Source organism: Piliocolobus tephrosceles, chromosome 6 (assembly GCF_002776525.5).
Source record: "Piliocolobus tephrosceles isolate RC106 chromosome 6, ASM277652v3, whole genome shotgun sequence".
Classification (NCBI taxonomy): Eukaryota; Metazoa; Chordata; class Mammalia; order Primates; family Cercopithecidae; genus Piliocolobus; species Piliocolobus tephrosceles.
This window is the reverse complement of record NC_045439.1, coordinates 114,708,643-114,732,470: the sequence shown is the minus strand read 5'-3', so window position 1 is coordinate 114,732,470 and position 23,828 is coordinate 114,708,643. Positions and strand designations below refer to the sequence as shown.

At 36.1% G+C, this 23,828-nt stretch overlaps 1 protein-coding gene across 1 annotated transcript in view; it reads left to right on the top strand.

The window, feature by feature from the left end:
* NUBPL (nucleotide binding protein like) overlaps window positions 1–23,828 on the top strand; it is a 282,697-nt gene that overhangs the window by 27,153 nt on the left and 231,716 nt on the right. Inside the window, exon 4 of the mRNA XM_023227424.3 lies at window positions 19,127–19,217. Within this exon, the coding sequence (XP_023083192.2) occupies window positions 19,127–19,217 (91 nt within the window). The remainder of the gene's footprint in view (window positions 1–19,126; window positions 19,218–23,828) is intronic.

Here is a 23,828-nt window from a genome sequence, read left to right as displayed (position 1 = left end):
GAGGTAGAATCAACTTGGATTATTTGAAGTGTTTTTGTAAACAGGAGGAAAGCCTCATGAACAGAATAAACAGGAAGAAAGTCCATGTGATTAGAGTGGACTAGGGGAAAGGTAGATAGAGGCATGTCATGCAGAGCTTCATAAGCCATGGTGGAAATTTGGATTTTTTTCTGAGTACAGTGTAGTGGGTTTTTCACCAGGGCAGTGACAGTCTAATTGACTCCTTAAAAAGATCTGGCTGTAATACAGAGAATAGAGTATAGGAGAATAAAAATAGAACAAGACGACTACCTAGTAGCTAATGCCACTGTGTAAGCTAAAGTTGATAGCTTGGACTATGGTGGTAGAGGTAGTGATAAGTACATAGGTTCCAAAGATATTTTGAAGATAGAGCAGGAGGACTTGCTGATAAATTGGATATGGATGGTGAAGGAAAGAGATGTTTTTTTTTTGTTGGTATATGCATAATATAAAATATGCATAATATAAAACTGACCATTTTAATGATTTTAAAGTGAGAAGTTCAGTGGCCTTAAGTACATTAACATTGTTGTGTAACCATCCTCGCTGTTCATCCCCAGCACTTTCTTATCATTCCAAATGGAAACTCTATTCATTAAATAAGAATTCCCCATTTTCCCCGTTCCTAGCCCCTAGTCACCACTAATCCACTTTGTCTCTGAATTTGACTGTTCCAACTCATGTAAGTGGAGTCATACAATATTTGTCCTTTTATATCTGACTTATTTGACTTAGCAAATTGTTATCAAGGTTCATCCGTGTTGTAGCATATATTCAAATTTCACTTCTTTTTAGGTTCTCTGGTTTTGCTTTTAGCAACTATGTGAGTAGTAGTGAAATTTCCTGGGATGGAGAAGACTTTTGAAGGAGAGGTTAGGGGTTAAAATCAGTTCTCCTTTACACATGTTAAATTTAATAGACACCCAGGTGGATATGTTGAGTAAGTCTGGAGCTTGGAGGAGAGGTTGGGGCTGGAGATTTAAATTTGGGTGTCAGCATAGTATAGGTGGCTTTTAAAGCTATGAAACTGGCTAAGTTTACCTCAGAAGTAAGAGTAGACTTGAGAAAGTGGCCTTTTAACTAGTACAATTTAAAGTTGTGATAAAGGAATACATATATTCTAAGATGTACCCAAGTTGCTAAATTTATAGAATTTTAAAAGTTGGCGTTGATTTTTAAATGTTTTAATTGATATAGCACATTAGTTTTAAGCAGTTATTTGCTTATTTTGTTAGTGAATTCCTTTACTTTCTTTGGCTTGAAATAGTGGTAAGCCTTGGTTTTTTAGGAGTTCTCTGAGAAATTTAAAAAATAAATTTGTGTCAAGATGAATTGGGTACTGGCTAGAATGGTTATTTTCAAAAGTCACACATACAAATTTTATCATAGTAGGGACAGTTTGAAAATTAGTAGATGCGATAGATAATAGGATTAATTATATAAAATTAATTTATATATAAATATAAAATTAATAGATAATAGGATAAAGGGGGCTTGTTTATGAATGGAGTATTTTAGTGAGCAAACATCAGGTGTGTATGACTAAGGGTGGCACCTATCCAGGGGAAGGATGTTTTGGGGAAAATTTGTGTACTTTTTTTTTTTCTTTAACAGCAGAGAGGCTTTTTAGTTAGAATACTGGTCTCTTTTCTTTTCCAAGGGATTAAGTTTCAAAAGAAGGATGAGACCACTCTTGTGGGGTGAGATGGGGGTGAGGAAATACTTGGAACAAGAGGAATGTTTGCAACGATACTGGAGTAGAACTTTTCCCTAGACGCTGTGGTTCATAGGCATCTGACCAAGTCTTTCAGAGGCAAATCTTAGTATTACTTATTTTTTTTTTTCCATTTAATGAGAATTGCTTAACTTGATTAGCTCCCAGTTTTGTCTTTACAATGGTCATACCACAGAGCTTGTGAATACTAATTCTTTTAAATTTCCTTATTATAAATGATATGTGTTTTGAGCATCATATCTTTGCAAAAGTAGCCTGGTAGAAGAAATTGTTTCTGTAATAGATAAAAAAGGATTTGGTTTTATGTTACTAAAGGATGTTATAGTTAACCAAAAGAAAAAGGAAAATTTGAAGATTTAGAGAGTCTACCAAACGTCATTTTTAAAGGAGAAAATTAAAGTCAGGAAAGAACAGACTTGCTTGGAAACATGTCCTATAAATGGAACGTGAGTAGCTAACATCTGCCTGTGACAAAATTCCCTGCAAGGCTGCTATTTTTCCTTGTAGTCCTTGAGTTAGGGCACTGACATTTTCATATTTGTCGTGGAAATGATTGTGATAATATAAATGATGTTTTATTTTTATACATGATTAGATAGGGAAGATGGAAGCCAGCTGTTTAAATGCATGTCTTATGAAATGCTGCAGGAAATGTAACATAGGCTGTAGTAAATCAAAGGTGGCAGAGAGGGTATTGCTGAGACTCATGGAGCAGGGATAGGGCAGATAACCTCTTCTTGTTTCTCTTGGTGACTGTTGGTTTTAGCTCTTGCAGAGTTGGGTAGGTTAGCCCATTACATCACACAGCATGTGGTTTTATGATTTAGAGAACTCAAGGCATTTCTGTAAAGCACGTTTATTAACTACCTGCTATACATTAGACACTGTGGTGGGAATTTTGGATAGAATGGTAAATAAGATAGTTTGAGTTATTTATTTACATCTGTGATAAGTGCCACAAAGAGGTCCTATTGTCAGGAGAGCAATTAACAGGATACTGATCCTAATGTGAGGGTTGAGAGAAGACCTCCCCCAGGGAATAATACTAATTAGATCTGCTTTCCTACAACCATTACTACTCCCTATCTCTAAGGGCAATAGGAACAATTTTAAGCATGGCATAAAACTGGTCAGATTTTCTTAAAAATTACTTTGCTGTTGTATGGAGAATGGAGGGGATGTTAGAGTGCACACTGGAGATCAGGTTAGACTATTACAGTAACCTCAGCAGGAAAGAGCATGGTGATATCTTAGACTGGAGTGTTGACATTGGAAATTGAGAAGGAGGTAGAATTGCTAGGTCTTGGTTATGGATTGGATGTGGGAGAGGAGAGGAAGGGCTCAAGGATGACCGCTATTGCAGGTTCTTGACTGTACAACTGAGTTGATGTTAGGTATATTTTCCCAGTGCATTTGAAAATAATATGTATATTTTCAAGTTTGGTACACAGAATTGCCCTTGCTTATGAAAATTCACAAATGTGTTGTATTTTTCCAGTCATCCTTTGGTCAAGATGCAAAACCACAAGACTTTTCAGCCTTTACTGTTTTACCTACTATTAAGTAACCTATGTATTTAATTAAGGCTTGCTAATTGTCATAATTGACTGAAATTCCCCTGACAGGGTCTTGCTCTGTTGCCGAGGCTGGAGGCACCCAACCTCTGCCTCCTGGGCTCAAGCAATTCTCCTACCTCAGTCACCCAAGGAGCTGGTACTACAGGCATGTACCACCACGTCTGGCTAATTTTTAAATTTTTTTGTAGAGGTGGGGTCTTACTATATTGCCAAGGTTGGTCTTGAACTCTTTTGGTCTTGAACTCTTGGGCTCAAGTGATCCTCCTACCTTGGCCTACCAAAGTGCTGGGGTTACAGGCATGAGCCATTGCACCTGACCCCCAGCAGTTTTTTAAAAACAGCTTTAGAGATGTAGTTCACATATTGTGCAGTTTATCCATTTGATTCAATTCAGTGGCTTTTAGAATTCCATTGCCAGGTATATATCTAAGAGAACTGAAACATGCGTACACACAAAAATTTGCACACAAATGTTCATAGCAGCATGAGTCATAATAGCCAAAAAATTTAGTATATCATTTGGACAATTCAGTGGCTTTTAGTATATTCACAGAGTTTTACATCCACCACCACCAATTTTAGAACATTTTCATTACTCCCAAAAGAAACCCCATATCCCTTAACTGTTACTCCTTAATTCTCCCATGTACCCAAGCCCTAGGCAACTACTAATCTACTTTTTGTCTCTATAGATTTGCCTATTTGGGGTATTTCGTACAAATGGAATTGTCTTAGGTTGGGCTACTGTAACAAACTACTATAGACTGTGTGGCTTAAACAACAACTTATTTCTCACAGTTCTGGAGGCTGGGAAGTCCAGGATCAAGGTGCTGGCAGATCCAGTGTCTGGTTGAGGGCCTGCTTCCTGGTTTGCAGGTTACCTTCTCATTTTATTGGATTATCACATAGTGGAAAGAGAGTGAGAGAGCTCTTTGGAGTCTCTTTTATAATGACTGTAATCCCATTCATGAGGCCTCCACCCTCATGGCCTGATTATCTCCCAAAGGCCCCACCTCCCAGTACTTTTACATTGGAGGTTAAGATTTCAACATACGAATTTTGGGGGACACAGATACTCAGTCCACAACAGGAGTCATACAATATGTGCTTTTTCTGACTGGTTTCTTTCACTCAGCATGTTTTCAAGGTTCATCCATGTTGTCGTGCAGGCGTGTCCAATCTTTTGGCTTCCCTGGGCCACATTGGAAGAAGAATTGTCTTGGGCCACATATAAAATACACTAACACTAGCGATAGTTGATGAACTTAACAAAATCACAAAAAAATCTTATAATGCTTTAAGAAAGTTTACGAGTTTGTGTTGGGCCACATTCAAAGCTGTTTTGGGCCACATGCAGCTCTCGGGTTGCGGGATGGACAGACTTGTTATAGTGTATTTAGTACTTCATTTCTTTTTATTGCTGGATAATATTCCATTGTATGGATAGACCATATTCTGTTTATTGATTTAATCAGTCAATGGACATTGGAGTTGTTTCCATTTTTTGGCTATTATGACTCATGCTGCTATGAACATTTGTGTGCAAATTTTTGTGTGTACGCATGTTTCAGTTCTCTTAGATATATACCTGGCAATGGAATTGGTGATCAGATGGTAACTGTCTGTCTAACTGTTTGAGGAACTGCCAGACTGCTGTCCATATTTCTGTTCCATTTCACATTCCCACTAGCAGTGTATGAGGATTTGATTTTCTTTGTATCCTCACGTTACCACTAGCAGTGTATGAGGATTCGATTTTCTGTCTTTTTGATTATAGTCATTCTCATGGTTATGAAGGGTTATCTTGTGGTTTGATTTGCATTTCCTTACTGTGTTTCTATTGGACTAAAATTTTAATGACATTGAAGCTGGGAAGTTTACTGGCTGACATAGAATTTAAGAAGTCATTTTAATTCTTAGAGAGTACAGATGAATTGGCATACACAAGTAAGTATTTTCAGCATATTGTAATGCTTAACATTATCTTTATGATTCTCATTTAGCAACTAACAATTAAAGTATATTTTGTATCTTAAGTTGTACAAGGTTTGAAGTACTTGAAAAATAATTTTCCTTAAACCCCCAAACACTTTTGTTGCAGGGTTTTTCCCCTTTAAACTGCAATGGTCATTCCTTTGGCCCTTAACACAGTTGAGAATATCTAAGTGATTATGGACAAATTCAGTTGAACCAATCCAAGAACCATCTGTACTAGACACTGTGTTTACCCATGGTGCCACCCTCACAAAGCCTCCAGCCTTGTGAGGAAGACAGATATATTAATACATATTTATTTACATAGAAGGAAGAATGTGGCAAGTACAGCAGTTAGTGGGTATAAATAGTATATTAATACGAGAACAGAGAGAAATTAATTCCAACCCTTCAAAGGTAATAATTTGAAGGTGAGGTGTAGTTTTGGCAGGTAGAAAAATAGCAGAAGATAATTCTAGGTTGAAGGAACTATGTAAGCAAAGTCGTAGCAAGAAATGACAAGATATTTGGAATGAGAACTACAGAAAGTAGCTCAACTAGAAAGTAGTGCGGTGGAGTGGCATTTCTGCATTTCTCTTTGCTTAATTCTTATGGTCACAAGATGGCTGCCCCACCTAATTATAAAGAGGAAGAAAATGAGTGTGTTGCCTTGTTTTTTATTTACAAGGAAAGAAAAGTCTCACTAGACATTTTCTAGCTTCACTGATCAGGATTGGATCTCATAAATATCTTTTAGCTGCAAGGAAGACTGGGAATGTGGAGAATCTAAGACTTTCTTTTTTTTTCTTTTTTTTTTTTTTTGAGACGGAGTCTCGCTGTGTCGCCCAGGCTGGAATGCAGTGGCCGGATCTCAGCTCACTGCAAGCTCCGCCTCCCGGGTTTACGCCATTCTCCTGCCTCAGCCTCCCGAGTAGCTGGGACTACAGGCGCCCGCCACCTCACCCGGCTAGTTTTTTTTAGTAGAGACGGGGTTTCACCGGGTTAGCCAGGATGGTCTGGATCTCCTGACCTCGTGATCCGCCCGTCTCGGCCTCCCAAAGTGCTGGGATTAGAGGCTTGAGCCACCGCGCCTGGCCTAGAGAATCTAAGACTTTCTACCTTTCCAGTGGGAGGTGAGTTCTGCCTATGAAAAGGAGGGGTGGGGTTAGGAGTTACTGTTGGGTAGCAACCAACAGTGTCTGTAGATGATAATATCCTCTAGTTGTAAAAAAACAGAGGAGGAGATAGATTGAGTCCAGGTTTGGGTAGTGAATGAAAAAAATGGTGATGCCATTTTCCAAAATGAATTTCTCAATCTAAAATTGAATTGGGTCCTTACTCTATCAATGTCACTTACCTGAATCTAACCCTCAGTGTTTGGGACTCTATAATCTCACTTTCTGATCATGAAACCTAATGGAAAATAGAGGAGGCACCTGGAAGTAGTATAGTGGTTTTTAAATACTACTTCTAGGACTGGTGCCAACTTCCTGCATAAAAATCACCTGGGAGCTTGTTAAATACATCAAAATCTCTGGGAATTGGTATTTTTAGGTCTGGGATTTGACCATCAATTTTGTTAACAAGCTCCTCGGGTGATTCTGATACATGGCTAGGCTTGGGTACTTTTGGTAGAAAAAGTATGGGCTATGGATTCAAGCAAATCTGAATTTGATTCCAACTCTTCACTTATTAGCTGTGTGAACTTAGGCCAGGCATTTGATCTGTCACAGCTTAGGTCCCTCATCTGCTAAATGTGTAGTAATAATAATAATAATGATAATGGTTACTTTACAGAGCTTTTGTGAAATGTAGAGCTATCGTATGTGTAATGTCACTAGTATAACGCCTGGCATGTAGTGAGCATTCATTAACTCTGGCTATTATTATGTGTTAGCTTATAGTAAGTATGTGCATTTGATTTAGCATAGAAACACAAATTTCTGTACAACTACAACAAAAAGAAAAGAAGCAGAATATAATAAATTGCTTCTGTTGTTGCTTACTGTTATTTTCTAGGCTAGAGCATATGAGCCTTTATTTTCTTAACTGCATTTTTGGCTATGTCTGTACTCTGTTATCTGTGTAACTTAAAAATTGGCTGATATACCAAAAACTCTAAATTTTTGTGAAATATGCTACTTAATATTTACTAGAGGCTATTTTTCATAGTGATCTCATGTAAAACCTTAAACTAGACATGGTTCCTGCTCTTAAACAAAAACCAGACAATATAAATTCAGATAAAAATAATAAGTGCACATTAAGGATCATTTTGTTATTCTTAAAGCTTTTATAGTTGCCTGGGTTAATAATTAGAATGTTATTTTTGATGGTTGTTTTGTATGAGAAATAAATACCCACTGAGAGTGAATGCTTGTTTTTCCTGCTTCCGTGCATAAAAAGGTCTTGGTGCACAGAAAGGAGAAAGATGCTAACATTGAATACATACTTTCTGCTAGGAATTTGACTTAATTTGTTGTATTGGAAAGAGGCAGCATATTGTAATGTTACCTGCAGACTCTGAAGCCCTGTTGCCTGGGTTCTTATCCCATTTTCTGCACTTGCACTACCTGACCTTGGATAAGTTACTAACCTTTGTGTGCCTTGATTTCTTCATTGAGGGTTATTGTATACCTACTTCATAGGGTTGTCATGAAGATTAAATAATTTAAAATATGTAATGTGTTTAGGACGTACCTGGCACATAGATAGTAGTATATGCACTGTGTGCATGTAGTACTGTTAGCTATTCTTTAAGTTTCACAAATTTGCAGTGCTCTATAATCTTCACAAAAATCCTATAAATTAGATCTCTCTGTCTCTTTTTATTTTGGTCTTAAAATGTCTTTATTGTATTTTAAAAAGTAGATCTTAATCTTTACAGGTAAGAAAATTGAGGTTTGATGAGGTTAATAACTTAGCCATAATCACCCATCTATTAAGTGGTACAAATACTAGTTCGCTTTTTCCTGCATCCTCCTATGCCTTTACTACGTTAGTTATTTTGTTAAAAAATACCTTAAAAATAGTAATCACCTGACCGAGTGTGGTGGCTCACACCTGTAATCCTGGCATGTTGGGAGGCCGAGGCAGGCAGATTACGAGGTCAGGAGTTCGAGACTAGCCTGGTCAGTATGGTGACACGCTGTCTCTACTAAAAATACAAAAAAAAAAAAAATTAGTGGCGCGTGGTGGCACGCACCTGTAGTCCCAGCTGCTCGGGAGTTTGAGGCAGAAGAATTGCTTGAACCCAGGAGGCGGAGGTTGCAGTGAGCCAAGATTGTGCCATTACACTCCAGCCTGGGCGACAGAGTGAGACTCTGTCTCAGAAAAAAAAAAAAAAAAAAAAAAAATTGTGATCACCTATGGATTCATATGGTACTAAGTAACATTTTCATTTATCAAAAATTGTTACTACTTGGCAGTGGAATTAATAGATTAAATGTTTTTGAACTTCAAGTGAGATGTTAATATTTTTAAAACGATCTGTTATTGACCCTTAATTTAAAATATTGCATCAAGGTGTAACAGATTAAAACAAGTCATATTGTAATAACAATTTAAATGAAATTAATTCCGTATATATTACTTACCTGGGCTTAGGTGCTAACATTTTTATAGCATCATTTTCTAGGTAATAATCATTGTGGTGCCTTGATAATTTTTCATAGTTTTTGAACTTTAATTTGATAGAGTTGTATAATAATGTCTATACGTGAATACAATACAATTGTTTATTTCACTCATGACTTAGATGATGTCTGTGGATGGAGTAGGTTATCTAAATCCTCAAGTTTCATACATTTTATAGAAAATACAAGCAATTATGCTAATGGAAAACCTGTAATATATATTAATAATATTAATTGATTTGAAACCTGTGTGTCTACCTCTATGGTGTCTTTTATAAGAATAAGTCAGTGTACAGAATAAGAAAATTAACATCACATATTAAAATGAAAGATAAAGTGCTTTTTTAAAAAATTGAATGTATAATAGAGGGTGAAAGTGTATTAGATTAGATCCTAAAGCCAATCTTCTATTAGGTATTTTTCCTTACCCGTTTGCTTTTCCTTCTCCTCCACAAGCACACACACACACCACATTCAGTCAACATAGTTAAATAAAACACTGTGTTAAGATGATCTTCAGATAGGTAAAAATCTCCAAACTGCTTCTGCCTCCAACCCCTGCCATATTTTCTGTTATGGTTTTAGGCACATAGCATTATGTACAACATACTTTGAAATTTCCCATTAGAAGCAGTAGCAATATTGTTAGCAGTAGCTCTAAAGAAGCTGTTGGCTGGATGTTTCCTCCTCAGTTCTCTTTGGCCTACCTTTTAAAACTTTGTTTCAGTAAAGTGCAGCTTGCTGTCAGTAATTAATTCTCCTTACTTTGTTCAAGGAAGTTGCAGAATTTGCTTATGAGTTAGAATGACAAGCCTTACCCTCATTTTACATTTAGTATATTGTACCATAGTTTCCCTTTATGTGTAACATATAGGTGGCAAAACTACTCCACTGTAGTTAAACAAATCCTCTGAGGTAAACAAATCCTCTGAATTTCATTACCTGATTCCGTCTAATAAGAATTTATCCAAATCTTTCTCATAGAACAATCCTTTTTCTTTTCTTTTTTTTTTTTTTTTGAGTCGGAGTCTCACTCTGTCGCGCAGGAAGGAGTGCAGCGTCGTGATCTCAGCTCGCTGCAATGTCCACCTCCCAGGTTCAGGCAGAACAATCCTTTTTAAAAATTTTGTATTTTATTTTTTCTGACGGAGCCTCTCTTTGTTGCCCAGGCTGGAGTGCAGTTGCTCCGTCTCCGCTCACTGCAAGCTCCGCCTCCCGGGTTCACGCCATTCTCCTGCCTCAGCCTCCCGAGTAGCTGGGACTACAGGCGCCTGCCACCACGCCCGGCTACTTGTTTTCTATTTTTAGTAGAGACTGGGTTTCACTGTGTTAGCCAGGATGGTCTCCATCTCCTGACCTCATGATCCTCCTGCCTTAGCCTCCCAAAGTGCTGGGATTACAAGCGTGAGCCACGGTGCCCGGCCAGAACAATCCTTTTTTAAAAAAATTACTTACCTTCTTTCTAACTTGGCTTTCACTAATTCATTTTTCCTCTCTCATTTTTTTTTTTTCCCATCAGGAAATTATTTCCCCCATCCCATCTCCTTGAGGAACAGGAAGGGCCTTTAATTTTTAGCGGAGCAATGTTGGAAGGGTCATTGAGGAGAAGAGAGCAGAGCATATGGAACTGTGGGTTTCAAAACCAGCTCTGCTGGGCTGCTCTGATTTTGAGTCGGAAGGGTGGATCAAGTGCTCTGTTCATATCTGATCTTATAATTGCTTTTCTTTAGAAGAGCTGCTCTCAGAATTATAAATACTCTTCCCTGCATTGCAGTTTAGTTAAGGACATTCTGAAGGAATTGATGTTAGTTTTCCAGCATCTTTGCTGAAGTACTTTATTTATTTGTTCTTGTTTAGTTAGGTTTCTAGGTCCCCAGGCTTTGATTCTGGCAACAAAATGACTAGTTGGTATCACAGATAACTATGATTTTTAGAGCTTAGTGTCTATAAGCATCTTCTGCATTTTTATAAGTGCTACGTGGTAGTAGAAGGCTTTCTAATTTTCTCTGTATTTGAAGACTTTACTTACTAAGGGCTTTAAAACCTTTTATTTTTATGTTTTTGAAATTATACAGACCAAGAATTTAAAGTTTTTCTTCTCTTAATCTTAGGTGTTTTATTCCTGATTTACTTTTCCCTCCATACTAAATGAAAATGTGGCACTTAAGGCAACTGTTTTCCTGTTAAAGAAGAAGTTGCTTCTCCAGTTCTGGAAAGAAAAACCCAAATTTGCGGCTTTTTTATATTGAAACGTGTTGTACTAAATCTTGCTAGTAAGCAGATAAAAAAGTTCCTTCTTTTTGGGTAACTTTTTCATACCATGTTGTGGCTTTAGTTTTCAAAGATTTAGACAGTGTACTTTATCATATATATATATATTTTTTTAGACGGAGTCTCGCTCTGGCACCCAGGCTGGAGTGCAACGGTGTGATCTCTGCTCACTGCAACCTCTGTCTCCCTGGTTCAAGCAATTCTCCTGCCTCAGCCTCCCAAGTAGCTGGGATTACAGGTGCTGCCACCACGCCCGGATAATTTTTGTAGTTTTAGTAGAGACAGGGTTTCACCATGTTGGCCAGGCTGGTCTTGAACTCCTGACCTCAAATGATCCTCCCGCCTCAGCCTCCCAAAGTGCTGGGATTACAGGTGTGAGCCACTGTGCCCAGCCATATTTTTTAATAAAGCCATCATAGAACCATATCCATTCTTTGTACTAGATTTTCTTTCATGAAGTCTATTTTTTTTGGAGTTGAGGTCAGTAGAGAAATGAAGATGATATTAGATTTTCTGGGGAGAAAATGGTTGTTAGGAATAGACTGCAAAGAAATTTATGACCCCCTTTTTAACACCAGAATATTTTTAAGCTATATATTATTTTATAATTATTATATAATAATATTATTTAATTTTAAGTCCTATAACTTAAAATGTTAGTGTAGAAGTATTAGAAGAGGGACTTTCTTGAAATCATAGTATGTTAAAGCTTATAAGAGACCTTAGGGATCGTATAGTAAGCAATACTGAAATTCTGGAGTAACAGATGGAAGTTTGTTCATTCATTCATTAGTTCATTTACTTACCCATTCAACAAATATTTAATTTTTACCATTCAGAATACTTGGGGATATTCCTGTCCTTATGGAACTTACAGTAAATAGATAATAAACATCACAAGTAAGTTAAATAGTATGTTGGAAGGTGATACAAGTCAACTGAGATGGGGGAGGGGTAGTGCTTAAGGGTTAATGCTGGTTTGCATTTTAAAATATGATAGTCTCCATTGAAAAGATGACACTTGAGCAGAGAAGAGAAGAAAATGAGAGTAGACTATATGACTATCTGAGGGAAGAGTATCTCAGGGAGAAGGAAGAGCTGGGACAAAGGCCAATAGGTGGGAGCAAGCCTAGTATACCATGCAAAGAATAGTAATAAGGCCAATGTGATTTCTGGAGGAAGAAGTGGAATGGAGTAATAGGTGATGAAAATTACTAGGTTTGGGAGGCAGGAGGTGGGTGGGGAACTGGCTGGGTTATATGGGGTGAATGGTTTTAAGGACTTCGGCTTTTACAGGAATGAAATGGGAGGAGTGATGGCAATGAAGGGTTTTGAGCAGAGTAATAACACAATCTGACTTATGTTTTATCTGAATCATTCTTGCAACCCTGTTGAGAAGAAATGCTGGGGTAAAGTCAGATTTAGCAAATAACAAATTTGAATTTCAGATAAACAACAATTTTTTAATGTATATGTCCCATGCAATATTTATTGATTATTCACACATAAGGCAGAATGTTTACTATATATTTTAAAAAAATCATTTGAAAAAGGACATCTTTAATGTTATTGTTGATTACTGTAGATTATTGTTATTATGATCCTGCTGTTCCCAAGGCTTAGTAGCAAATTTTCATCTCTCTTTCCTGTATTATCTATATTTCGGTTTTTCATATTGTGGTCATCTTATACCCTAGAGTGCTACATATATAGGCTGTTGGATGGCAGCCTGGACCTAATGAATCAGAATTTCTGGGATGTGATAGGGAATCTCTGTAACTACCTACTCTTCTAGGTTCTGGGTATATAGTAGTGAACAAAGCATGCAAAAATCCTTACCCTCATGTGATTTAGATTCTAGTAGGGGAGATAGTAAACAATAGGTAAATACATTTGCACTCCATATCTGCTGGTTTTGCATCTGTGTATTTAACCAACTGTGGATCAAAAATATTTTTAAAAACCCAATAAAAATAACAATACAACAATAAAAAGTAATACAAATAAAAATACAGTATAATAACCATTTACATAAAATTTATATTGTATTTGGTATTATAAGTAGTCTAGAGGTGATTTAAAATATATGGCAGGATGTGCACAGGTTATGTGCAAATACTATGCCATTTTATATAAGAGTCTGAAGATTGGCTGGGTGTGGTGGCTCACGCCTGTATCCCAGCACTTTGGGAGGCCAGGGCAGGCGGATCATGAGGTCAGGAGATCGAGACTATCCTGGCTAACACAGTGCACAGTGAAACCCCATCTCTACTAAAAATACAAAACAATTAGCCAGGTATGGTGGTGGGCGCCTGTGGTCTCCTGGCTACTCGGCCGACTGAGGCAGGAGAATGGCATGAACCTGGGAGGTGGAGCTTGCAGTGAGCCAAGATGGCGCCACTGCACTCCAGCCTGGGCGATAGAACGAGACTCAGTCTCAAAAAAACAAACAAACAAACAAAAAGGATTCTGAGGATTTTTGGTATGGGGTCAGAGGTGTCCTGGAACCAAAGCTGTGCAGATACCTAGAGACAACTGTATATAATATGTTGAATATTAATATAGATACTAAGAAGAAAGAAGAAGCAGGGTGGGGAATAGGAAATGTGTAGTGTTGTGGTAAGGGAGTTGCAATTTTAGATAGTGTGGCCAGTGAATGCCTTACTATATGGTTATGTTTAAATCAAGTCATAAAGGAAGTAAGAGACAGGTGGATACTCAGGGGAATAGGATTTCTGACTGAAGGAATAGCAACTGCAGAACTCCTAGATCTGGGGTGTTCCTTGTGTGTTTAAGAAGCTGCAAGAGGGTAATATATATGGAGTGGATTAGAAAAGGGGAGAGTAGGAGATGAGGTGAAAGAGGTATAGTAAGTGGCTGGTGGTTATTGATTAGTGGTTAGGCTTCATGATACATTGGAGAGAGACTTGGGATCCTAGACCCAGGAGTGACATTATCTCTGGGCCTTAGTTTCTTCATCACTAAAAATTAGGAGACTAAAATGATCTCTGAGGTTTCTTCCTACTCTAAAATAGAGTCTTTAATTTGTAATTGATTATTGGCCAGGTGTGGTGGCTTACACCTGTAATCCCAGCTCTTTGGGAGGTCGAGGCAGGAGGATCACTTGAACCCCAGAGTTTGAGACCAGCTGGGGCAACGTGGTGAAAACCTGTCCCTATAAAAAATGAAAAAAAATTAGCTGGATATGGTGGCCGGTGCCTGTAGTCCTAGTTACTCAAGACATTGAGGTGGGAGGATTGTTGCTTGAGCCAGGAAGGTCAATGCCCCTATAGCCTTACTGCACTCTAGCATGGGCGACAGAGCAAGACCCTGTCTGAAAAAACAAAAAGAAATCTATCATTTATCTTCCATTTCTACTTTGTACCTCTTTTGAGAGCAGTTATTAATACTTTATCATTTGGGATTCTTCTATATGTTTCCTGAGCTCCTCTCAGGTTGTGTTCCAACGAACCAGGTGATTTTTTTTTCTTTTATGCTGCTCTTGTTTCTCTTTTTTCCTGATTGAACTTGAAGATTTAGACAGTCCTTTGATAAACAGTAGGAAATTTTTCTCTTATCACCTTCTTAACCATTAGCTCTTCTGACAATCAGATTCTTATTTAATCTTAGCTAATAGAATTTGGAAACATATATTTTTCTCTACTAAGAGATTGAAATTCTTATGATTGGCAGCTTGATGTAAAGCTAGGCAGAAAGGAAGAAAGAAGAGGTTTGAATAATTTCTAAATTGAATAAACACCAACTGCCAGTCCAAGATTAAACTGAATATAATATACAGGGAATCATGGGAGTCTTAGCAGGGTACTTCTGTAGAAGTACAACTTTTAGGTAGGTCTTATTTAGAAATAATCGAGTGGGAGCGTTCTAAGATACTGTTTTGATGGGTTCTATTAGCAGAAGACATGGATAAAAGGAACATGTCATGAAGCTTTACAATCTTATTTAGTATAAATTGTGTTGGAAGAACAAAGCAGTATCAAAACTGTGGTTTGTGTCTTTGAAATCCAACACACAAAAATAGGACATGTAGGCTCTCAAATTGCAGCTTTCATGCATAGTAATAAAACAGTATAATCACTCTTGAATAATTCTGCCACCTTTTACAACTTCCACAGGGTGTTATAAATTATAAACAAATCCAAAAAACTAATTGTTATCTTGGGGTTTGATCTATCTTGTTTTATGTCATCTGCTAGGTTTTGAGATCTGTAGGAGAGTCAGAAAAAGAGTATATTGTTAGATACCAACATTAGGTTAAGTTTATGGTGACATTAAAGACGATAATCACATTTTACAATAGTAAGTTTACAATTATTTTTGCTAACAGTATTTTTTTTTAATCTGTTGTGTATTTGGTAGCTTTTGTAGTGAATATTCCTTTGAATCTGGATGAAATTGAAGAAAATCCTAATTGGAGCTTTATTGACTAAATATAATTATTATAGGAGGAGTAAGTTGGAAAGGATTCATAAAACTTAGCTGGTTAGACACCCAGCTGCATACATTTATTTATAGGATTTTACCTTGCTTATTTATTTTCCTAACAGTATAAAACTAGAAGTTTAAAGTGAAAGACCATTTACATACTTAAAATAGGAACCTATTTAAAAATAATAGAGTAAATTATGAAAAACAAATGAAGTTTATTTGGCACTTTTTGAACATTTCTGAATTCTAGACTTGAAAATCTGTTTAAATTTATTTTTATAGCAATTGTAACTGTACTGCTCCAGTAGCTGTGCCAATTGTAAGTATAATATGCTTTAATTAATGTATGCTTTGGTGTTTCTGTTAATGGGCACTGATTTTATTCATGATAAATAAAACCTAAGCAAGACATCCTAATTTAGTTCCAGTAAAATAGTCTGAAAAGTGTGCTTTTTATTTTTAAAATCTAGCCAATTAAGGATGAGAAAGTAAATCTTTACTGAGATAGCTCCTCTGACTCTGATGCTGAAAGAGATGACTGGCCTGCCTGCTCTTAGCGCAAACAGAATTGCATTGTTGGATGATTGAATAGCTTCATTATGAAAAACTTTACTCTCTAAATGGAATGTTGACTAACTATGACATGTGGACCAAATCCTGCAGATTTTTGTGAAGTTTTATAGGAACACAGCCATGTTAATATATTTACATATTGTTTATGGCTGCCTTGATACTACAGTGGTAATGTTGAGTAGTTACCACAGAGATCATATGATCCTCAACGTCTGAAATGTTTACTGTTGGCCCTTTAAGAAAAAGTGTCCTCTATATCTAAGTTTTTGGAGTTAGATCCTGTTAAAGTTCTGTTGGAGGTTTATGAGGTTAGCATTTTCATGTTTAATTTCCCATTCTACTTCATTTTAAGAAAGAATATTTTAAATGGTCATTTTGAATGTAAGTTTCTGGCTTTCTCATTCATGAGTATGGATAATACCACCTTGCAGTGTTGCTGTGAGGATAAGTGAAAAAATGTAAATAAAATGCTTAGCTAAGTGCCTGGCACCCAGAAGGAATTCAAGCAATGGGGAGATGCAATCAAGGAAAGTCTTAGTGTCTGGGTGATTTAAGATGGTATGTTTTTATAGGTTCTGATTTATCCATAGGGCTAGCAGTGGAGGCCTAGTTTATCTGGCATCTTAATATGACTTTGCTGTCTAATGTCCCTTTATCCTGTTCTTCCTCAGTCCTTAATCCCTTTGCCCCTCTCTCTCTCTTTCCTCTCTTTCTCTTTTTCCCCCTGATCTTTATATTTTCCTCCCTTTGTTCCCTTTTTGATATATACAAGCATTGGTACTAAATTTAGTTTAGTCTCTTAGAGTATGTAGAGAACCTAATATGTAGAATATTGTCAGTTACTGTTATTTCTATTCTCTAGGAATCAGAAGAACTTGAAAATCTTGTAATTTCCCCCTCCTCCTTAATTTTTACATAACTTATATTGGTTGCAATCTAGGCATATGTAAAACCTACTCTTACATAGCAAATGATAGGGGAGATCTTCAGTTTTTTTTGACCATTGTGCCAAGAGTTCATCTTTAGCAAGCTTGGTTTTCTTCTAGAAGCAGGATAGATGATCGATCTTTCCTAGCATTTTGAAGGAAACTTGAAAACCTAGTGATGATAAAATTGACCCTAGCAATCTTATATTCGTTAGAACACTTAGTTATGTTCTTGTTTCATGTAAACATAAACTTAAAAAGCTGTTATTTTACTTGACAGGTATTGTTGGAAGATCAATTTGAAACTTAGGACCTAACCCCCTTCATGTTATTGTAAACCAGCATTGATATAAATAAGAGAACAAGGACAGAGAATCTTAAAATAGCTTTTGTTTTTATTGGTATTTATTATTTGGTGGTAGTTTTTAGTTCTTGTAAGTGTCATAAAAATACAGAAAAGAGATAAAATTCTAGGATGATAGTTATAGCATTAGCAGAACTTTATATAATAGAAGTAACAATTAGCCATATTTCTAGATTTAGGTCCCCTCATTTGAAAATCTTGTTATCCATAGTAAATTTAATTGTTTTAATTTAGCTAAATTCTTCTGTCTGTGGTTTAAAAAATAGTTAAGTTGGTCAAATTTCTCATTGACTGTTCCTGCCTTCTTAAATCTGATACCTAAATGCATTAAGCTTAAATTTTATATACCACCATTCTATTAAAAATCAAGTATCCTTCCTATTTTCTCATTTATTTTACATAAAGCTGAGATTTTCATAGAGGCAGATATTAATCCCATTTTTTCCTCTGAGGTCACTGAGTCATACAGAGATATTATATATATATATATATTTAAACTGCAGTTTTAGTCAGTATAAAGTTGGAAACATAAATGTTAGATTTACCTTACTTTGTATATTCATAGGAACCAGATAACCAATTTAAAAAGTTTTTTTTTTTTGTCTAGAAATAGGTAGGTAACATGGAAGATGAGTGATTGCTTCAGTTTTTCAAAAAATTTTGTCAAGGGGTTGAGTTTTATTCTGCAGGATATGAGGAGAGTAATAGGAAAGTTGTAAGACTTGATGAAACATAACTCTGAGACATATCGTGTTAGCGTTCTGTTTACTTGTAGATGAGCAAAACCAATAACAGATTGATTTCATCTATCAAAGGAGAAAGAAGAGAGGGGGAGAAGGAGAAAAAGAGACATATTTTTTAATAGTGAGTTTTGTTTTCCTTTCCTTGGCTAAGCTGCTGATTAATTGATAGCCAGCGAAGAGCCCGGACAGGGTATCCTGTCCTTCAGCAGCTGGATGCATCATCAAAGAAAACAGTTTTAGTTGTTTCTGAATCCTCTAGAAGACATTTTGTATTTAATTGTGACTTGCATATAAGAGGTTGTCTCTGTGTTAGGTGTGCCAGTATCTTTGTTAGCGCTTCCATCTCATTTGTGCCAGATCTCCATCAGAATTTCTCACTTGCTTTATTATGGCCCTGTTTCCATGATCTTTTTTTATTTTATCTTCTTTGGTGTGTTAGACAGGCTTTCCAAAAGTTAGTGTTGTGTCTTTGGGGTTTTGCTTGCCATCACAAATCATTATTTTAAAATTGTTTGCATGTAATTTGTTCTCAAACTCATGTTCAGATCAAAAAGGTCTTAGTCTGCTTGAGACTATGGAAGACCTGAACTACAATATGTAAAGCATATAGGGTGGATTTCTCTAGTCAGTTATCTAGACGATATTAGTAAATCATAAAAAGTATTGACCCTAAGCAATTTATGCTCTTTTACTTCACTGTTGCTTTGGAAGTTTAGGTTATGATTTGTAATATTTTGCCAATTTTATTTTCTGTAGTCAGATTACTGTTGCTATGTGCTTCGCCTTTGAGAAGAGTGGGAACAATCTTATGGTAAAGTGTTTTTGTTTTGTTTTATATTTTTATTTATTTTTTTACAGTCCAAGGCCATTGGTTTGCTAGATGTGGATGTGTATGGACCTTCAATTCCAAAGATGATGAATCTGAAAGGAAATCCGGAATTATCACAGAGTAAGTAAAGAAGAGATAAATATTATTATAATAGTTGCACTTTTATTAATACTTACTGGGTGTCAGACCTTATGCTAGATGCAATATATACTTTATACACAATGTAGTGTAAGTCCTCACTTAAGTTAATAGATTCTTGGAAACTGTGACTTCTAGTGAATGATACGTTAATTGATTTAAACAAGAGTTAAGTTCCTATGGCATATTTCTGGTCACAAAAACTTTACCAAACTTCTAAATAAAGACACAAAACACTTGTAATATTAAACAAAGAAATAAATTTGGGTTGTAAATACATTTAAGAAAGATTAATAAAAACAATATAATTATTTACACAATTTTTAGTAAATCAGTGAGTGAAAGCAGTCATAGTGGTGGTGGGTTAAATCAAGGAATAGGTGTTTGCAAAGTGAAAATTATAAGGAGCATCTCCTACCATCATGCAGTTCAAGAGTAACCAATATGGCAGATCATTGAGCATTTTCTTACTGCATCATTTATTGTGCATTTGTATGATTATCATATACTTTACTAGTTTTTTTTTTTTTTTTTTTTTTTGAGATGGAGTCCCACCCTGCTGCCCAGGCTGGAGTGCAGTGGTATGATCTTGGCTCACTGCAACCTCTTCCTGCAGGGTTCAAGTGATTCTCCTGCCTCAGCCTCCCAAGTAGCTGGGACTACAGGTGCATGCCACCACGCCCAACTAATTTTTGTATTTTTAGTAGAGATGGGGTTTCAACCTGTTGGTCATGCTGGTCTTGAACTCCTGACCTCAGGTGATCCACCCACCTCACCCTCCCAAAGTGCTGGGATTACAGATGTGAGCTACCACACCTGGCCCACTAATTTTTATCTGGCAATCATTTGTATCTATTCATTCATCTTCCAACCCACTTATTCTGGTTCAGGGTTGAGGGTGGCTGGAGCTATCCTGGCAGCTTAGGGCACAAGGCAGGAATCAACCCTGGACAGGAGGCCATTCCATTGCAGGGTACACTCACACACCCACACTCATTCAGACTGGGACCATATAGACACGCCGGTTCATCTAATGTGCATAGCTTTGGGATGTGGAAGGAAACCAGAGTACCCAGAGGATACCCACGTTCTCTGGGGAGAACATGCAAACTCCACACAAGACTATGGTCATGGCTGGAAATTGATTTTTTTTCTTTATTAATGTTACAACAAACTGATGTTGAAAGAAAACAATTTTATTGGAGGACCTGCTGTATAGTGATTCAGAAAGCAGACATGGAAGACTATACTTTCAGGAATCACTTCTGTAATTCGCTACTAGAGAAGTTTCTCTGAACATGTAGAGCACCGAATTTTAATAAAATAAAAAAATAAAAAGTATATATATAAAAAGACATCAGACATGGTACTAGACTGTCTGGGTTTGATTCTCAGCTCTATCCATTTACTAGCTGTATGACCTGAGTAAATTATTTTAATCTCTTTGTGCCTCAGACCCCCATATGTAAAATAGTTGCAACTACTGTGAGGAATAATATAATGCATTTAGCAGAGTTCCTGGAACATACTAAGTGATCAGAAATGCTAGATCATCATTATTGTCTATATTAAATGTAGGGATATATGGGATTATTTGAATAGAAAATATATTTGTGTTTAGAAGAGATAAAAATTATTTTCTCTAATCAGATTTCTTGGTCAGATTTGTTTTAAAGTGATTAAAAAAACCTCCCAAAACATTTTCTTTCCCCACCTCTTTACTAGAAAGAAGTAATTTTTAATACCTCTTTAATATTTACTGCTGTTGTCATTGCATTTTAAAAATAAAGCTATCAAAAGCTTTAAGAACAAGGAAATGTTATTATCAAAAAATGAATTGGCTTGGCTTAGTGGCTCACATGACTGTAATCCCAGCACTTTGGGAGACTGAGGGTGGGAGGATTGCTTGAGCCTGGGAGTCCAAGACATGCTTGGGCAACACAGTGAGACAAAAATAAAAAAATTAGCTGGGCATGGTGGCTCACACCTGTAGTCCCTGATACTCATGGGACTGTGGTAAGAGGGTCACTTGAGCCCAGGAAGTCAAGGCTGCAGTAGGCCATGACTGCACCACTGTACTCCAGCCTGGATGACAAAGCAAGATCCTGTCTGGAAAAAAAAAAAAAAAAAGATAAAAGGAATTGGAAAAACTGATGATTTTTTTAAAAGAGTGGTTTTATGGGAAATTGGTTTATTGATTTGTAATTATAATGAGTATTAAATTGAATAATTTCTTTATGTTTCTTATCGGGCTTTTTATTTTCCATTGTTCTAGAGAAAATGACTATATTTACTGCCGGCTATTTGTTGGATTATCTCTATAGGTAATAGAAGTATTATTTTTGTTGTCATTAAAAGTTAATTCAGCATTGCTTACCATTTAAGAGGCTTTTGTTTGTGGTTTAGTTGTTGGAGCCAATTATAATGTTAAGTTTTGGGTAATTCTTTATGACACAGTAAAGATTATCCGTAACATTTTGAAGAAAACTTACAGATTTTTAGTGATGTTAACATTGACCCTAGCTGTAGTATATTGCAAGTACCTACTTAATTATTTTCTTGTTTCATGAAACATAAACTTAAAAAGCTGTTATTCTGGTTTCTTTTTTCTTAACTTTTTAGTGGAATACATACTTAGTTTGCAAATATGTGACATGAGCCAAGGTGTCAAGCTTTCACAAAGAAGGAGTAATGAATTTGCATACTTTAAATGATAAATTCGTTATGTTTGTCTCTTGATTAAAGTAATATGAAAACTAGTACATGCAGAACATGAGGAATGGCAAAATGGAGCCCACAGTGTCATTCTTTTCTTAAGCAGTCTGCTTGGTATATGCCAACATAAATACTCGAAGTCAACTTTAATTTCTTTCTTCTCATTTTACTGAAGCTGTAATCTTAAATTTGATATTTGCAAATTGGCTGCCAGTAAATAGGCTTTTGGTTAAAGATGAGGTACTAGGAATCTTGGAAAGGCTGAAAAAAACAAAACAAAACCAAACAAAAACAAAAAAACCAAACCACTTTCTTTTTGACAAGCTGATCTTAAGTCCCCCAAGAAATAAACTGAATGATTAAGGCATTCACTTAAAAGAATGTAGAATCTTAAAAACCCAACTTATAAATTATTTTTGAATCTTAGAAGAACCTGCCACCATTCTACTAATTGGCATCATTCTGACATTTCTACATTTTTCATGTTAATTAATCCTATTCTGCTCTCTATTACAGAAGACACAATACAATACAAAATTACCTAATTAACAATAAAGAAAAACTATGAAAGACTTGTTTTCAGCAGTTCAGGTTTTGGGCAGATAGACCAGTGAATTGAATCCCACCTTTATAGGTGTTCCTCTGTTCTTAGACTCAGCTGGACAGCCTTGCAAGCAGTGGGGTTTCAGAATTACCTTTCTCCTTATTATTTAAATAGATGTATGGCTAAATTGTCGATGTAGTTTTTGACAATTTGTTCATTTTAAAATGATATGTTAGGGTTGGCAGATCATACATTTATCTACATTCTCTTCATACCTTTTTTTGGGAGGGTGGAGGGAATTGTAGAAAAACAAAACATTTTGCATTTAAGTCATTTTAGCCTTCATTACCAAGAGAAATTTTCTGTTTGATTTTAAAAAAGTGAATTCAGTAATTGAAGATTTTAAGTTTGTAATAGTTTTGAGTTTCTTAGGCTGAGAATGTTTCTGTCAGATCAGACTAAAATGACAATAGTGATTTTTCTATGTTACCATGCAAAATTATGGTAATGGAAAGTCTAGCCAGTTTGTAGAAAGGGCATTATGCAAAAACATCAACAGGCTGACATTATAACGACTGAAGATGACCAGTTACTTTGGGAAGCTAGTGGGATTTAGAATAAAACCTAAGCGTCCTTGGAGAAACTAGCATCTAAGCATGAATATAACCTTCTTTAAAAAAAAAGAACAAATACCAATTTTTTTCCTCCATTTTAACTTTCCAAATAGTGTCAAATTCAGATGTCATAGTATCGTATAGCCAAATTATAGTCGTAGAAATTATTGTAGGTTTTCAATGGAAATGGCAAATGAATATTAAATCGTTGTTGCACAAGAGAGATAACACATCTTTCTCTTAGTAGATATTAATAGAAATGTCTGCTTTGTTTCATAGTTTTGTGATGAAAAATCACTTTCAGAATACTGGTGAATTTATTACAACTTAGTTTTACTGAAGAGTCTTAAATGTAGTGAGCTAATAAGGTAGAAAATTTCAAGACCTGTGGAAAGAGTTTACTAAAATGGATATGTTAAGTATTTTATTGAGGATGACGTAGTGTTTATTAGTGATTCTGAGTAGGATCCACTTGTCTTTTCTATTGTGGCACGGTAATTTTGCACTCATGGCACAGTTTTCTGCTCTATTTGTTTAAAGTTAGTAAATTTTTTTGAGTTTAGGAATGAATGTGTATGCAGGCTTGTGAGACAGAGAAGTGTGGAAAATCAGCTTGGGCAAATGACCTTTTATAATCTCTGGTAACAACTACAAAGAAGGGACTAAGATTTTCCCTTCCTTCCTTCCTTCCTTCCTTCCTTCCTTCCTTCCTTCCTTCCT